Genomic DNA, 19190 nt, shown 5'->3' on the forward strand with positions numbered 1-19190 from the left:
GGGAGGTTTGCTGGTGAGGAATTAAATAATGCATTCCAAAGCCAATGATAGATAATTTTGAGTATTAATCATGATTTTGGATTATCCACTCCATTGCATTTCTCCATTATTGTGGATAACCATGAGCAGACCTTAATCATCTGACAAAGATAAATGTAGAAAAATAAAATTCAATATCTACATAACTTAGGAATTGGGAGACACCATTAGGTGCATATATTTGGACAACTTCACAAATAATATGGAAGCCAAATCATTCATTAATGCAGACATCTTTTGGGTATGTGGATGAGCATTCTTTCTGGTGACGAAATAGCTGAGCTTCCTACTTCCACCTCAAAAATGCATAGCATTTTTTCCATTCGACAGAGGCATGATTGCCAATGCACGGCTGCATATTTCAAGGTATAATTTAATCATTGGGGAATTTCCTTGAAAAGAAGTGACTATGCATGAGCAATAATCATTTCCCAAAGTTTGGTATCATCAGCATTTACTCTCCATCTTTTCCTCCTGAAACAACCTAAATTTCATCAAAGCAGAAATATTTCCCAACATAGTTAAATGAATAAATGGTTTGAAAGAGGCCTCTCTTACCATTAGCTCCAGAGCGCAATGCCCCACATTTCTTGACTTTTCTCATAAGCCACAGACACCTCCTCCCCGACTTCTCTCCGTTCTACAACATGGATCTTTTCTCCACTTCGGTTGAGGTCTCACTCAACCATGAGCAATGGAACAAAAAAATGTGGTAGTTCATCAAGGCTTAAACCAGTGGACAATCTCAGCTTGCAAATACTATAAAATAGGCAGCCAAGGTACCCAGAGTGGAGCTTCCATAGAAAAAGATGCTCTAGAGGGCACAATGGATGTTCATCTACAAAAGTGACATGGGTAGTACATTGCCATTTGATCAATGAAGGGCTGGGATGATGGGGAGTTGGGAGCAGGATAGGGAATATGGACTAAAGGGGACAGATTTTCCTTTTTCCATGCCATGTAACCAAAATGAAGTCAATTCCATTGAGACTGAAAAAAATACCTCTTTTTCATATTGTAGACAGAAACATTCCTAGGAAGCCCAACCACTGAGAAGGGAATTGGTTTCCCAGGGGGGGTGTGTGTGTATGTATGTAAGGAAGAGAGTCTAAGAAGTTAGGGAGCAGGGTGCAGAGGGAGGGAAAAGTGTGGAGAGAGGTGGTGATGGTTTCATAAAATTAGGAAGATGAGAATCCACTGTAGTCTCATCTAAGTTTGAGAAGTTGCCTCCAGAGAATGACTCCATTGTATTTCCGCCTTCTGAGCATTTCCTGAATTTCCTGGCTTGGAGATGTTATTAGAGGGATTATATGCTCTTGAAAAAGGGAGAGAGAATAGCTCAGACAACTCCTTATGGCTCTGGAGAGACTTTCTGTCTATCAAAATGAATGGGTGGAAAAAATGATTTTTTTCCTAGTGGGTGTTTCCTTTAACTTATTTCACACAGAACATGATGGAGGCTGTCCTTCCCCTAGTAAGCAAGTAGCCCTCACTGGGACCTATCCTGGTCACCTTCGAGTTATAGGGAAGTCTTGTAATGGCACCAAAGGTCAATGGGAGTGTGAAAATTTGTATTTTGGGGATGAGCTAAATGATCAGGAAAGTGTCCAACCAGGAGCAGGGGAACATGAAAGCAATTTGTCAGGGCTTAAACCGGGCCTCTGGAGGGCCCAAGGAAAATGACTTCTGTTTCTTCTCCCCGATGCTTCCCGCCCCCCAGAAGTGGAGGAGTAAGCCATGCATGGCGCTGGGAGGACTGCGGAGCCCCTCTCCTGTAATCCCTCCCCTCGGGGGGTCACGGCAGCACCAATCTGCTGGCAGGGAGAGGACTGGGTGGTGTCTCCGAGGTGCACTTCTGAATTAAAACTGGGGCTTCTGAGCTCCTCAGCCTGGTGGAATTAGCAGCAGGTGTGTGGGTCTGCTGCACTGTCTGTCTGCTTTGTAAAGTCCTTCACAACTGGTCTCCTCCTCCCCATTCACTCTTCTTCTGTCTTATTCTCCTTCCCCTACTCCGTGGTTCAGGGATGCTGGTCTCCTTGTTGCTCCTGGTATAAGATACCGCCTTTCCGAGTCCTGGCATTTCCCCTGCTTCTAACTCCCACGCTATCCTTTCTTATCTCTACCTCCTGGCTTCCTTCAACTCTCAGCTAAAGTACCAGCTTCCACAAGAAGCTTTTCCCAGTCCATTTAATTGCTGTGCCTTCCTCTGTGATTATTTCCGATTTATCACTCAGTTTATTATTGAAAATAAAAGATATATACTTTGAAGAGGATAGCTGTTGGAGCCCTATTTGACTCGTCTTATGGAATTTAAATGCAATATACATATATATTTGTACTTATCCTCCATTCTATTTATGTATCTATCTTTCTATTAAGAACTCTCTTTCTCTCTCTCCCTCTTTCTTTCTCCCTCCCTCCCTTCTCCCCCTCTCTCTTCCCTTCCCTTCTCCTCTATTTTCTCCCTCCCTTTTATTCTCTTCCTCCCTCCCTCTCCCTCCATCCTTCCTTTTCTCTTACTTCCTCTTTCCCCCTTTTTTCTCTCCCCTCTTCCCTTATTTTTTCTCTGTCCCTCTGTTTATCTCTCTCTCTCTCTCTCTCTCTCTCTCTCTCTCTCTCTCTCTCTCTCTCTCTCTCTCTCTCTGTGTTTCTGTCTGTCTGTCTGTCTGTCTGTCTCTGTCTCTCTCTCTCTCTCTCTGTGTTTCTGTCTGTCTGTCTGTCTGTCTGTCTGTCTGTCTCTCTCTCTCTCTCTCTCTCTCTCTCTCTCTCTCTCTCTCTCTCTCTCTCTCTCTCTCTCTGTGTTTCTGTCTGTCTGTCTGTCTCCGTCTCTCTTTTCCCCTCCCTCCTCTTTCTCTCCCTCCCTCTGTCAGCTTACCTATCTATCTCTTGTTTGGACATAACTGCATTTTGTCTTCCCTATTAAACTGTGAGCTCCTTGAAAGCAGGGTCTGTCTTTTGCCTTTGTGTTTTTTGGTGCTTAGCAGCATGCTTGGCACATTGTTGATACTTAATAAATGCTTGTTGTTTTAACTTGACTGTATCGGTGATTTTCAAGTAAGAAGAAGAAAACAAAGAATTTAAAAACTTCACCTGAATACTTTTCCTAATCAGCACCTTTCCTCTCTTTTCTCATGTGTATATAATCACCCGAGTGTTTGTAAATATAAATGAGAATCAGTGTCTCCCGTGAGGAGAAGTCCTTGGAGAACTAGAACGGAGTCCTCAGGTAAGTGCTGACACAGCTCACACCCACCCTAGTGATGCCGGGGCAATTTTCTAATTGAGATTTGGGATATAATATTATGAACCTAGGTCATGTTAGGATGGCTATGACTTTATCCTTCATGGAAACGTTTAGCTCATTCACAGCATGCTGAAGGGGGTATTTTCCTCTCCTGATACTTAGGTTTGCATAACATGCTTTTTAATAGAAGATTTAAAAATACATACTTTGAAGAAAATGGCTGCTGGTGCCCAATATGGCTCAATTCTTGTAGAATTTATCCCTAATCAGGGGATGGAAGGTGGGAAAGGGATCATGCAATCCAATATTTATGTCTTTGAGGTCTGGCTCAGTGTAACAGTTTTATCATAAGTACCATGGGGGATTTTTCAACTAGTCAACAGCAATGTAATTGTTCCATGCCTGAACTACAGCTTTTTCCCAGTGTGACACAGAACACTGAAATGTCAGGCCCTGACTCATGGAGTTTAGGTGGAATTAATAAAAAGTACTGACAGGTTATTCAAACTGACAATTTTAATAGAAATTTGTCACTGGGAAATAGATTCCACTATGTTTCTGTTCTCCTTCCTTACTCTGCAAACTATGTAGTAGGTATTTAGGGGCATAGAAAGGAGTAGCCTCAATATTTAAAATCTCCACAGTACAAGTATGGATACTTTCTCTCAGAAGCATCTCTTGTCTGGCAAGAAGTAAATTTTGAAATAAAGGCCAAGAGAGAGAAAGAACAGGTATCACCTACTCTTTTCTCCAAGCTAGGAAGCAAGAGAAATGCAATTAAGATAGTTCATCCTGTAATATGGCTCGTAGTAAAAATTATCCCCCCATTTTTTTAGGGTGGCAAGCCAAATCTCATCACTAATATGGGCACAATATGATTGCTAAGCCCCCCATTCATTGGGTTTAACAATCTTGCCATGCCAAATTTTAAAATCATAAGAACTTTTCACCACATACACAATTTTTGTTGTAAGAAGATTTGAGTTGTACAGATGCCTTTGCCCAAAGATGTAACTCTGGTGGGCCAAATAGAGCTTTGTTTCGGGTACTCAGAGGGCATACTGGCAGTACTCACAGCCATTCAGCAATATAAATAACTGATTTGCAGATCTGAGTTAGCAAAAATAATTAATTTAAATAAGAAACTACCAGATTGGTACTCTTCCTATAAGCAATGGTCAAATCCCAAGTGAACTCCTACTCATTCATTCCCTGAAAATTTTGTGGTGGACAAACAGCAGTTTTAGGGTATCCTTGGGTCTTTGTCCAATGGAAGCTGGTAATTCTGCATCCATAGCTCCCTCCCAATAATCTTATGTAACAGGATCATTTCCCTCCCCTGTAAATTTGAATAAATTTGAAATAAAAGTTAGTTCTTGTGTGTGATTATTTTTTTTTGCTTGCCCTGACCTTAGGAGCCAAAATTGCTACTTATGGTTCCATCTTTTTAAAGGGGACTTCTGGTAGGAATGTTGGGAAAGTCCTGCTTTCTTGGTGCCTACGTGCACCATATTTTCCAGTGTAGGTTTTTCACATGAGCTTGTCTGGTAAAGATGGCTCATGATACATCCCTGAAAGGCACAGAGACTGTTGAACTCACACATGCATACATACACATGCACTCATGCATACATGCACTCATATACATGTAGTCTCACACACAGACACTCCCATTGAGTACTATATAAAATCCTCTCAAATCAGAACACTCGATAGTCACATTTTCGTGAGCAGTTAGCTATAGGGATGTGTCTATAGAAAAATGGAAAAATGCAACCAGTTGCATCACAGGCTTCTTGGTTTGGGGATTATTATAAAAAAAATCACTGGCCAAAGGTCCTTTGGAGGCTTTCAACAGAAGGACTTCAGAAAAGACGAAGAAGGGGGGAAGGGTCCGTTGTGAAATGGATTAACATAATGACTCCAAACTACACTAATGTTTCACAGCTTTTTTTTTATTAGCAATACCAAGATAAGTTATTGAAGCAGTTTTTGTATTGTTTTACATTCCATTCATAGGTGACCTAACTTGTAACTCCACGTACAGCACATTTAAAGATATATTTTGACACTTATTCAGAAAGCTACAATTATTATAACTTACATGCCTTCATTACCAGGAAAACCTTAATATATTTTCTAATTACTTCAACAATACTCTATTCCAAAGCACACGATAACCCAGTACAAGTTTACACAGTTCGCTTCAATCACCATTTTTTAAAATTGTGGATGTCAAGGTGCTGTTCACTGAATTCTACTGTCATCTCCTCCTGGTTCATATTAGGACCTGACACAATATTAAACTAGCAATATTACTGCTTAAAGAATATGAAGAAAGATAAAGACTGCACTTTTCTGTATTCTTCTAAAGAGTTACAAAATACAGGACAATTAGACACTCAAGCAGCAGCAGCAAAAAAAAAAAAAAATCTTGGGGCCAAATCTTTAGAGGCCTGTGGTGAATATACAAACAACACCCACATACACGCGCACATGAGCACACCTGTTGTGCACATATTTTGTTAGGTGCATGACTGAGGCAACACAATGCCATTTGGAGTATATGTGTGTGTTTGTGTTTATGCACATGTGTGTATTTATTCCAATGTCAGGTTTTCCCACAGGTGAACGGACATGTAAATGGCAAGGGGGGGAGGGTGCTCCGTTTCACAAGCATTTGTCCCTGGGGACCTAAATTTTTACTGAGAATTCTCCCTCAAATTTAAGTGACTAAGCTTTCAAAATCCATGACTAATAGATGAACATATGGGCCAGTATTTTTAGCCATCCGTGGTTATTTGTTATAGATATTGTAGGTTGGTGTGCCTTGTGTATACACATACCTGTGCCAATAGTCATTATTTATTAAACACACATATGTGTATACATTCTTCTCTTGGCTTTACATAATTAACAAGCTGCAGGTATCATCGAGGAGAATGGGAGGGCAATAGCAACTCCAGATATACCGAATAGAACTGGGGGTCACTTACCTGCAAGAAAATGGGCAGATTTATTAAACAATCCTGAAATAATTCTTGACTAGATACATTTGAGAGCTAAGCTGACGTCACAATTTCTAATTGTTTAATGTAAGAGATGACAAAGTAATATTTTAAATTTGGTCCTTCAATGTCTGGCTAAAGCAAGAATGGGCTGAATTATTAGAGCAGGTTGGTAATTAGATATAGAGGTACTTGTCTATCGGATCCAAGTAATAACAGATAATTACTGTTTTTATGAAACCTGGGCTTTACAAATAGTGTCTGGGGAAAAAATAGTATCTTTCAGCAGCTAAGACTCGGCATTTATCTAGAGGGCTCTCGATTCAAATCATCATTTGTAATTGGCAAATAGTCAGTTACAGAAAGAAAGGACAAGCAACCCTATCAGGGAGCTAAGGAAATCTCTTTTCTGATGGGTGTAGGAGAGCTGGCTTAGGCTGGGAATTAGCATCCCTCAAGGAGTAAGAAATTGGCTCTAACAATACCTGCCCTCCCTCCTCTTCAAAGCATGATGTTTAAAAACTGAAAGCGCGTAGGCACTGACTAGCTCCTTCCTCCGCCATAACCTTGACTGATTACTAGGTGGAAGGTGTGATGGAATCCAAGGACTCAGTTCCCCAAGTTAAAGCTATATAGACTTTGCTCCAGCTTAGGAAGCTCTGCAGATTCAGATAGTAGCTTTTTGAGCCAAAAATATGCAGCAAAAAGAAAGGAACATAAACACGGCTAAATGTCACCAGTGTTTGCAGACTTACAGCCACCATCCATTTGTTTGTTCTGAAATGACTGGTGGACCATTTGGCAAACACAATGAGATTCACACAACAGTCCTGTTATCCTGTGGTGCAAACGACATCACACCAGTGGCATTCCCTTTTAATTAAAAAACAATAATAATAATAATCAAGGAGGAGAAGCAGGAAAAAAATGCCATAGGAGTTTGTTTTAATGTCACTACACAAATGACACTGCCTCCACCTCAATGGGGGTAAAAAATAAAGGAGGGGGGAAGGAAATGAAAACTTGCCCAGAATTGAGCATTTTGATTGAGGATCAAGTCAAAGGAAAGTCATATTTGTTGATCCCTACGGACATAAAAAAAGGCAAAGAAGGTGCAGCTTTTGGCAAGGCTGCTGGCTAAAGAGGGAAGGGTCAGGTGATACCATCATACCAGCTGTAACACAAGACTTATGGGAAAGAGACCATGGAAGCAAACTTCAAAACAGTCAGCAGCTGCCTAAGATTGAGGCAGAATCCGTTTGTAGTTAATTCAGGGCCAGGGACCTGACCATGTGGACTTGAAACTGACAGCTACTATTGGAATTAATGGTCAAATTGTAAAATCCAGATTTCATGATCAATATAGTTTCAAAAGCAATTCCTCATGCTAAGGTTTTGGTTTTGACACAGCCATGGTCTCATTTAATTAAGGGAATGAGTCAAGATATTAATATTATTATTTTTTTATTTGATCTGTGATTTCATTAGCAGGAGAAACATCTGATAAGGAAACACCTTCTAGGATTACACCATTGCTCTGTCTCTCATAGACTTAGAGAGTTCTCTGGACACATTAAATGACTTATCCAGGGTTATACAGCTCTGTGTATGTCAGAGGCAAGACTTGAATTGAGTTCAGGCTTTCCTGACTCCAAGGCTCACTCTTCATCCAATATGCTGTTTCTTAAGTAATTGACATACACTCAAGAAAGGCCAGTGTCCTAAATAGGACACCTTTAATATCTCCCAAAGTTGTGACTTAAGTGGAATCTTTTTATTTGTTTGAGTTTGCTTGGGACATCTCAGATAATTGGATTTGATTTGTATCTTTTCCTTCCAACTAATGTTTGCTTTAGAATGACCTATGCTTACTGTACCATCCTTGAATCCAGAATCATTTCTATGGATAATAGTGATCCTTACTCCAAAGACAATGAAGGCATCTTATACTTAGCCTTTTTATCATTATTTGAAGGGCTTTCACTTATGATAGCTGGATCTCTGCTAATAGCCTCTAATTTACTATAAGAAATATACCATTTTCTGGCAAAAACTACATTGGAGTCTTCTACTATATATAACTATCACCCTCCTACTTCCACTGATATCATGTAATAATAATAATTTTATATAATCATATTCAATCAAGAAGACCATTTTAAATCTAACCTTTTCAGACCAAAAACAGACCAAATACAACATGGCTTAATGGACTCTAGGGTTGAAAAGTTTGGAAAATTGTTGATCTCCTTTTAATCCCACATCAGATTCCCAGTTCCTATAGTTATAGTGATGTGCCTATAGAAATGAAAAGATTCCATTACTATCAGGAGATGTATACACTATCTAACATGATTCACCTTGTGCTAGTCTTGCACCCAAGAATGTATTTCTAACTTGAGGAGATGGCATCATTTTGAAATTTAGTGGAAACTCAAGAGGCCTCAGTGCAATGACACTATTCAAACTTAATTCTTTAAGTGCTTTAATATCTCTTTTTTTTTCCTTTTTATTCTCATAATATTCTTTTGAGAACAGGCAAAATATTATTAGTAGAAATTAGTAGAAATGAAGAAGCTGGGTCTTATGGACTTTAAGTCACCCACTCTAGGTCACATATCAAATTACAGATAAAACTTTAAGAATCTAGGCCTCCCCCCTCCGACTCTTAATTTAATGATCTTTCTGCCATAACATGATGCCTTTTGGTTGTAGTATAAGTAATATATAAAAGCTTATACTTCTTGACACTAAAGGTTTGTGAACTCTAATTAGATCATTCTACAGGAACTCTAGAATAGCTTCCCTAAAGTCATTTGGTGACCCCACAGGATGCAAATGTCTATCTACCCTACCTGTAAGTAGAAGGGAGATCCAGATAAATTCTCCAGGTTTCTTCTTTCTATTATCTCTTCTACTATTTTCCTTCTTTTACTTGGGTTTATTCCCCCACTCTAGTAAGCAGAAACTTCATTGCCTCAATCACTATCTAGCTTTGGTTTCTTTTGTTGCTACTCTTATGCAAGCCCTTGTTAGGGTCCTATGTTCATTCTCTCCCTGAAGGCAGCTACAAACACATGTGTTGCACTAACTATACTTTTTATTCAATGGTAGCTAAAGTGAGGACTTTCACATACACCCTTATGACATTTAGTCACCTTCAACCAATGTTTTCCTCCAATTCAAAATTCCCGCTGGGAAGAAGATACTTTTTATTGTTTTTCAGATCTATGTTGGACTTTGAGATAGACACAATATGTATGTGTTTATCTATAAAAAATACACCAACATATATGAATAGATACATGAATTGAGCATTTTGATTGAGGATCAATAAATACATGTATATGTATGTATGTATGTGTGTATATATATATATATATATATATATATATATATATATATATATATATATATATATATATCAACGTATGATAACTTGATTTCCTGGAAAAAGGTAGAAGGAAAGTTGAGCAGCATTCTTAAATCTGGTTTTATAATGGAGTTTCTAAGGGCCAAGAAGAACTGTGATTGTCAATGTATTGTCTACTCAACATGCCCTAAAGGATTTTCCATCAATCCCACCTGTTTTAGATATGCTGGAAAAACCTAAGTAAGTCCCATTAGGACAAAAGTTAAGTCCAATATCAGGGAAGGAAAGAGACAGAACTAACTGTAAAAATCCTAAATCTTAAGCAATCAGCTCAGCTGCATTTACATCCCCAGTGTCTAGCAGTCACTTCTCATACCAGCCTTTGAAGAGTCTAGCTATGTTTGAGCTTACAACTTGAAACATTTCTCTTCTGCTCGGTAGCCTAGCATCTCCGGTGAAGGCTCTTGGTGTCAGAGAATTGTGGTATTTTAGGAGTTTGTGAAAAGATTCTTAAAGCATCTCTTCCTACCTTATCTAAACAGATCGCTCTCCAACACTGGAATAACTTGTTTTCCAACTTCTATTTGATATCCAGTATTGAGAAACTTACAGCCTCTTAATCACTTCATTTCACTTTGGGGCACCTCTAACAGAGATAAAGTCTTTCCTTACTTGGAGCCAGAATCTACCTCTGCAACTTCAGACTGATGCTCTGACAACTTTGCAAAACAAATCTAGTAACTGTGTTCCCCATGATAGCCCTCCAGATCCTCAAAGAAAACAAAATTGTGTTCCCTTTAAGTCTCTTCTCCAGACTAAGTATCCTCTGTTCCTTCAAAGAATGTTCATATCATGATTTCCGGTCAAACCTTTCTTTGGAAAGGGGGCATGGCTTGTCAATATCATTCCTAAATGTGGTATCCAGAACCTCACATACTGTACCAAATGTGCTCTGAATAGGACAGAGAATAATGGGATTCCTTCATCATGGACACTAGGGCATCTCTCTGTGCAGCCTAATTGTTTCATTATTTTTAAACTGCCATGTCATATTGTTCACTTGTGTAGTACTTGAAGCCTACTGAACTCCCAGTTGTTTTTATATAAACTATTTTCTTATTCTATTTCTCCTATGTTTATAGATGTATACATGATACAATTAGTACTTGATAACTTCTATTCAACATAATTAATATCAGATGTGGCTCCTCATTCTGGAGAGGGAAACTTTTTTGCACCCCTTTTTTGTAATCCAACATATTTCCTCCTAGTTCCATTTCATTCCTACATTTAATAAACGTGTACATCTATGCCTTCCTCTGAGTCACTGATGAACAATATTGAGCAGCACAGGGCCAAATTCTACCAATTTGGAAACTTAAGTTCTCTTCCTAGCTCTTGCTTGATATAAATGCCCCTCTGGCCAAGTCACTGTCCCACTGTGTAAATACTTCTCTTGCTCTATCAAGAGGCTATAGGGTTTCTGCCTTGTTCCAAATGTTAAGTAAAGGTCAAACATACCCTTACAGAAAATTTCAAGGGCATATCCAAATATTTTGCTGATACTAGAGTTCTCTTGTGGAGATCTCTATTCTAAGCCAACAGGCCATTTGCTGGAACTTGGAAATTTCTTCATTAAGCTGATATTTTGTGGTGGTGGAATATGGCAAGATGGGATTTAACCAGTAAGGGGATTTGACCTACACTAAACAAACTTGTGTCATGCAGTTTCATCGATAATGGCTCTTCATCTAGGGTGCTACTTGTCCCTCCAGACCCTTGAAACGTATCATAGGACTAGTCTTTCATTGCAATGTTTTAGGGGGCAAGATAATATTTTGGACTTATTTCTTAGAAATCAAAATTCGTATATTGCCAGTAATTTAGAGTTCAAACTTGTGTTATATAAATGCCATAAAGAATCTTCACTCTCTACTAACATAATGAAAGAATCAATTTTGTTTCTTATTTGTTCTACCTTTATTTTTTTTCTTTTAAAAGTTTTATTTAAAATGAATGCTAAAAATTGTCTTGACATAGCTGGAAAAATAAAATACTATTAAATTTTTAATTGTTTGATCTGCACCTCTTAGTTAATGGATGTTAACTAGCTCTTTCCACCAATGAAGATTAGCAATTTCTCTATAATTTATAGTCTTGGAGAATTGAATGGGACAGTAGATTAAATGACTTGTCCATAATCACCCAGGTGGTATGTATTAGTCTGGTTTTTTCTGACTCCCAAGATTAGCTATTCATGTACTATCCTATACTCCTAGTATTTGGGGGGTAGGGGATGGAGAGAAAAATAGGCTATTCCACAATTCAGGTATATAAATGAGCATTGCCTCCCAGGTCCAATATTTGGAAGATATTAAGTAATGGTCAAAGTTAGAAATGAAGCAGTAGGGAATAGGCCTCAGAATTTAAATTCATGTTCTACCTTTTCACAGGTCAATTGAGTGACCCCAGGTAAGTCACTTAACCTCTTAGTGTTGACTATAATCTGCTCTTATCCATTAGGGTAGCTATGCAGACGCTTCTACCATATTCTTCTATGAGTCAAAGGAAAAAAAAATCTTTAGAAAAAATTAAAAACAATATAACATTGCTATGAACATGGTTGTATGAGTGCAAACTGATGTGGGGGGGAGATTTTAAGACTTAAATGCCATCTTTTCTTGCTTTCTTTTTTTCTCCAAAATTCAATCATAGCTTCAATTCCTCATTGCAATTTGAGTGCAAGAAATACCCTATGAGACTTTCACCTGTGATTTGAATAAAGTTGGATTTAGACAGACATAAGATGAAAAAACTTAGGTAGGTAAGGGACAGGAAGAGAGGTAGAGGGGAATGATCACCCAGAGACACCTACTTATAGTGTTAACTACATTTAGAATGTTGAGGAGCAGTGCCTGTATGTATTTCAGCTTCTTGAAACTATCAAATGTGTTCTGTGCAAAGTCTGGCCAGAAAAGGAAGCTAGAGTCTAAGTAAACAAACTGTTCTTCCTCCCAGGTACCCATTGGTACCCTGTACTTACAACTTGTTAATTAACAGGGAGAGAGACAATTTTGGTTTTTTCCAATAGATTTTTGTAAAACAGTCTGGAGGACCAATGAGGAGACCACAGTGTAAGGACAGGAAGACAAGCCAAATTGGAAGCAAGTCTCTAGCCTAGACATCCCAATCCAATAGAGATTGAGAGACTATTTTGAGGTGACCTCAAGAACATGGGCAGGATAAAATGGACACGGTCCCCATAATGGAGGGAAGTGGAGTACCAGTGAGATATTATAATAAAGTTTGCAAGTTTAGCATCATCAATCTCTTCTTGGTGGAGAGGAGTAGGCATACATCATGGCTGCTTTACCACAATGGCTGAGGGCTTGATTAAGAACTGTATTTGTACATACCAATGGAAATGTCAGCTGGGAGTCGTGAGCTGCTATTTTGGGAGGGGAGCGGGGAGGACTCGCATTGCAGCTTCAGTGGAAATAGCTTACAAAATGGAACAGACTCTCTAATGTTGTTGAGCTGTGCTCCCCAGCCCCCCATGCCTCCAGTTAAATAGGATACCATTGGGCGGGCTTCATCAAAGGCAGGCCGTCTTCCTGCTGCATTGATAGGAAGATGGAAAAATTAATAGGGGTAATATGAGCTCATTTCAATAATAATGAGCTTACTAACATGCCAGTTTTTGATCTTTTCTGATGCATGGATTCCTGGCAGTAACTATGGTCCTATGTAGGTAGTTAAAAGAACTGAAAATAGACTTTAAAAAAAAAAGCCCCAATCCCAAACTTTAAAAAAAAAAAAAAAAAAAAAAAAAAAAAAGAACACTTAAAAGTCAGTCCAATTTTTCCTTTTCTTCTTGAGAAGCACCATTTAACTCTTTTCCTTTTCCCCCTTTTAAATATATTTTTTTAGCAACTTCAAAAGTAATGAATTGTATTTGGCTAAAAATAGATCTGGGGGTATGGCTAATGGAGCTTTGTGAATCATGTGGCATAAGGAACTGTCAATATTTTTTTGAGCTGTCAGGAATCCATTTAGTGATTTTTGACAATTCAAAAAAAAATTTCTGACTACCCAATTCTGTTCTCAGTGAATTAGGGAAGGGGAGGGAAAGGAGAAATACATCAATTCAATTTATGCAGCCAGACTACTGCTTCCTGTAGCTTGTTACTTGATGATAGGAAGCAGCCTCCTGGGCCAGGAGTTCTCTTTGATGGAGAGATTCCCTTTAAAAAAACTTTTTTAAAAAATCAGCAAAATAAAAAAAATAGTTAAAATCCATTTCTAGATTACAGACAACACAATACTTGCTATCCTCTCTTTTTCCTCCATTAGTTTATTTTCTTGGAGTGGACAAATAGTTGCAAAGGGACTAAATAAGGTCTGAAAAGTGTTTTTCACAGAACTATTTGGAGTTGAGAATACCTATGTTTTAAGAATAGCCTGTTTCTCCCAACAGGTTTCTCCCTCTCCATCCTCCCCCACCCTCCAGCAATTTTATATCCATCCAGATGATTCCAACTTTGTTGAAAAAGAAAACCCAGCATGGGGCAACTGTGCTTTATGAGGAAGTGTAAGTATTATGTGCAATGCCAGTGTAAAGGCTAGCTTATGTAGGAATAATCAGGGATAAATAGGATCACAGCCTTTAAGTTACCTGTAGGAACACTCCTAATCAGGCAATTCACGACCATATAGCCCCTGTTAGAACTGCCAACAGACAATAATCTAAGCCCTGGATAATTAAAGACCACTGCCTTCTGCTTTCCTCAAACTGAATCACAAAAGCCTTAAATCCTAACTCCCTAATTAAAGGGAGACCCAGGCAGTCAGTTGGTCTGGATTTTGGTTAGTGTTAGATGATTTGAGTATCTTCTAAGTCAACATGAAGAAAAGTTTGTAAGAAAGCAAGTTTGGCTTAGCTAAGCATTGAGGATTTCTCTTAGGAGTCTGACAGAGAAGTTGAAAATACTGAAAAGTTTTCAAGTTACCATGTCTTTATTATTATTAATATTATTATATAAACTATTTTTCCCTCCAAAATATGATTAAAAACATGTGCAGTCAATACTGTGGGTCCCCTTCTTCATGTCCCTCACACAGGTTCTCTAGACTTGGATGACACAAATAGGAAAACAGTATGATTTCAAAAATGTCTTTTTAAAAATGGATTCATTGTATGATTGTCTAAATTGCACATACAGCGTTACCTATGTTTAATTCCAAAATTTCTAAAGGACATTTTGCTCTATTTGTTTTTAATGCACCATTTGGCACTAATCTTTTGAGAAAGGAACTCAAGAAAGAGGTTTCTAAAACTTACCACACAAGTCTGGTCTCTTGACACATCCACTACTTGCTGTGCTACTGGAAAGTCCATTAAAGGCTGCTAAGCCTTCAGAGCTATAGGCTCTTAGGACTGACAACATGTTCATCTGCTTCTCCAGGACCTGGGGACCTGGGATCTGTTCTGCTTTCATCACCCCTGGGGAGGTGTCATGGGATGGAAGAAGATTTGGGCCATGCCATGGCTTCTCAGACGTTTGGGACAAAGGCGAGACAAGTCCCTGGGCCGGCTGGGAGGCAATGGAGTTGGAGAGGTTGTCCCCTGCGTCGCTGCCGCTCTCCTTGTGAAGGACTGACAGTGGTTTGCTCATGATTTCGGGTTCTGTCTCAATATCCTCCTCTTCATTGTTTTCCTCCTTGGAAGACTCCATGTCTTCAGATGAAGCAATATCAGACAGTTCGTCAGTAGCATTTTTGTTCATGGACTCGGGGAGCAGGATTGTTGGGTCATCTTCAGGCTGCACTTTGCCTTCGGGCTCACTATTAGCACAGGAGGACCCTGAGCCCATGACTCCTGGGTAAACCCCAAATTGTTTGTAGAAGTCTGAAGTGAAGTTGCAAAATGGCGGGTCCATGTGGCCAGACCAAGCTGAGTTCTTTTGTTCTCCCAAAATCTCTTTGCTGTGCCCTGGGGCCATCTTCTCAGAAGTAGAGTCAAGGTGGGCCATCATGGTGGGGATTCCTACCTCTTTGCTAGATTGTACGGCAGAAGGGAGCAAGCCAGTTTTGCTTACTTCCCTGACTTGGTCCTTGCCGTTTCCTGTAGCTACCAAAGCACTGTCTTTGCGTCTAGTTTTGCCCAAGTGATTGGCCTGGAGATGAAGAGCCATCAATTCCATTGATGAAGTCGTAAAAGAACAAAACAAGCAGCCGTGCCATGCAATGTTATCTTGAACAGTCACGGAAGAGCCCGGGAGAGAAGCTGCATCTGGCCTTACAGACAAATCCAGGGGTTCATACTGAGATTTCTCTGATTTCCTCTGGGAGGATTTTCCACTATTTTTCTCCTCACCACCATCTTGTCCATGGAGTTTCATGGAAAGTGGATCTGAGAGGGCTTTGTCCTTTACTTCCTTCTCTTTCTTCAAAGAGCTCAAGACAAAGCTATCCATGAAAGCTTGCAAAGAGCCTTGGAAGTTAACCCCATTGCCTACGATGCTCTGATAGGCTCGTCCAATTTCAGAAAAGTGTGTACCTTTGGAAGGTAGGTCAGAGCCCTTTAGAGTCTCTGAAGAAGTCTCAGAAGTCATGCCGACAGCCTGCCCTGAATGGTCCCCAGATGAAAGCATTCCTGATGTCCACTGCTGAGAGACAGAGCCACCTCTGAAGTCAATCCCTGGGAGACCCTTAAAGGCTCCCCTCAGAATGTCCGGCCTGATAAACAGAGACGCTTTGCTCGTTGTCTCATCCTTATGATCCTGGCTTGGAGGCTGCCCAGAGAGTGGCCCAGCACCGTTTTGTCGTTCCCGATGGTGTCGTTCTAAGTGGTACTTTAAGGATGCAGACTGAGTACCAGCATAATCACAATGGGGGCATTTGTAAGGTTTCTCACCTGCAGATGGGAGTACAAGAGATAAGAGAAAGAACATATATGTTTATTGCATTTTTAGTGTGTGGAGCAGGGATGGAAGGATCAACATTTGTTCTTTGAAACAAAGCAGCTCAAAGTAATAATTAGTTATAGAACAACTGTTTTTTAATAGAAGAATAATTCATAGTCTTAAGCTTTTTTAATGATTTTGTACCAGTTGGGACTATTCAGGAATGACATACTATCTACACACAATTAGCTATCTTTTTCTTTATCTAACATGTGAAAACTGCTGTAGATTTAAAAGCTATGATTATGAAAATTAAGCATAATAATTTCAACCACAGTGATCATTAAAAGTAGAAGTTTAAAAAGACAAAGTATGTAACAAATGGATGGTTGCAATATTTTGTGTATACAATAGCTCTGAAATTTGTTTAAATTATACACATGGAAACCATTTTTAAACCTAAAAATTTTATGGCACTGTTACGCAAGACTGAAATGAATGATTTAAGTCTTGCTCTGCAGTAAATCATGGATATAATTAGCAAATGGCATACTGCACAAGTAATTTATCATTATTTGGAGGGCACCATTCCAGAAGGATTCAAAGATCTGCAGACCGACTGCATTGTTTCTAAATAAAGAACTATAAATACAGATTCTATAAAATATTAATACCATTACAGTGCATTATGATTGCAGCATGTAAAGACATATAGTTAAGATAAAAAGTAGTCGATAAAATGTAAAAGAAAATGAGTAATAAAAAGGTGCAAAATATATTTAGTTTCTGTATTTGAAATTAACATTATCTACTGGTCTTTGCAGTGCCTTAAATTTGTACTAATGGCAAGCCTAACGCTCGGGTAGTAAAACGTGTAATTTACCTGTAATAAGCGCTTTCTAAAGAATAAAAATAGCCTTAAATAGCATTTTAAAACATATAAGATAATTTTCATGAATTAAATATTTATTTAAATTCAGCATCCCCCAAACTTCTATTGTTCTTTCTCTATGGAAGATATATGTAAACTGATACCTGCCCATGAAGTGTAGCAAGAAAGGAGAGGTGCCTGAATGCATGTGCATTTAAATATATGTAAAGAACTTGTTAGCAATCTAGGGCCTTTTTCTAGGCTCCAGCGCAGAGATACTCCCAGAAAGAGACAAGGCTATGACAGTGCTGTGAGCTTATTTATAATGGTGCCCTGTCAATATTAGCAATTATTTCTGTGAGGAAGCTCAATGTGGCAAGAAACTGTTTTCTTTCCTCTGTTCTTTTTTTCTGGCTGATCTAAAAGCCAACAGCAAATCATCTGTGAATGGTAGGTCCTGAAAACATTTATTGCTTCTAAGTCTCAGACAAATGGAAAGAAAATTGAACTAAGTACTTAACAAACTTCATGAGGTACCCAGGTGTTAATTGCTAAGTCACTTGGAGAGACTCCAGGACATTTTAAGTGAGAGAACCTAGGGGGACCAGATTCTTAGGAAAGGGTTCCAGTCCCTCCTTTGGATTGGAAGTTTTTACCTTAAAAAGGTTATTCATAGTTTACAAGAATCACTAAGATCTAGGTACCTGGGTATGTTTCAGCCAAGTCTAGAGGTAACTAAGGGCCTCGATGACGCCATCTCCTCAGAAGCAACATTTCTACTAGAGAAATGGGCTACAAGGACCAACTGTGGCCATTGACCAACTGTGTCCTCATCACAGATGAAAGACTAGTCTTTCCATAGCTAAAGTATAACATAGAGTTTTGAGATTAATCCTTCAATGGGAAAATGTTCTCTCTCCAATCTCCTAATTGTTCCACATTCAATCTGCCCTATTCTAGTCAATGAGTTTCTGACCAGTCAGGGCCCTAGAGTGCTAGCTGCTCATGAAATAAGGCTATGCTGCTCACATCTGTATAGCCCCCATCAAAGGCCTTGTGTCAATTAATCACTGCAGACTAATTGTCCAGGGTTGAACTCAGACACCTCAGAAACCAGAGGATATTGAAAATACTGTCATGTACATGTTAGGATGGTCCATATCCACTGAAACTCAAGTTAGGGGTCTGAGCTCAAAAATCTCAGTGGGATGGCTGATACCGAAGTGCCTGATGCCAGAGCAATCTCAGTCCATCAGAAAAGTCTATGAAACCTACCTTGATATCTCCCAGCCAGAGAACCAACTTCTGCTTAAGCAGTCCCAGATAACTGTCCAAGTGCTCTCAGATAACAACCAAACTCACTTTTATACAGGACTTTAAGGATTACAAAACACTTTTCTTCCCATACTCTTCAGGAGTCAGAGTGAGGTACAGTTTGCAAAGCCGGGGAATATTTGGGATTGTTGGACTAGCTGGATATCCTCTGAAAATTATACTTGGGGCACCAGAAATTCCAAAAATTTTTGATCCATAAATATAAAGTGAATGGCATGTAGGGCTCTGATTAATGACAGTGAATAAAGGAAGTATTGATCTAGAGGGGACTTGGGATACACTTTGGTAATTAATCAATTAGCAAGCATTTCATAAACACCATGTGCCAGGCATTTGCCTAGGCACTGGGAAACAAAGACAAAGAATGAAATAATCCCCACCTCTAAAAGAGTTTATATTCTCATGGAGGAAGGAT

At 39.1% G+C, this 19190-nt stretch overlaps 1 protein-coding gene across 14 annotated transcripts in view; it reads right to left on the bottom strand.

Annotated features, from left to right (window-relative positions):
* The window catches only part of ZNF536 (zinc finger protein 536), a 578037-nt gene that overhangs the window by 191827 nt on the left and 367020 nt on the right, over nt 1-19190 (bottom strand). For 12 of the 14 annotated variants that reach the window (XM_074293256.1, XM_074293266.1, XM_074293260.1 and 9 more), the window contains one exon: nt 15006-16580. In XM_074293256.1, the coding sequence (XP_074149357.1) occupies nt 15006-16580 (1575 nt within the window). Of the gene's footprint in view, nt 1-5217; nt 13282-15005; nt 16581-19190 lie in introns of those variants that run through there. The other 2 variants (XM_074293268.1, XM_074293269.1) reach the window with 2 other exon arrangements.

Source organism: Sminthopsis crassicaudata, chromosome 2 (genome assembly GCF_048593235.1).
Source record: "Sminthopsis crassicaudata isolate SCR6 chromosome 2, ASM4859323v1, whole genome shotgun sequence".
NCBI lineage: Eukaryota > Metazoa > Chordata > Mammalia > Dasyuromorphia > Dasyuridae > Sminthopsis > Sminthopsis crassicaudata.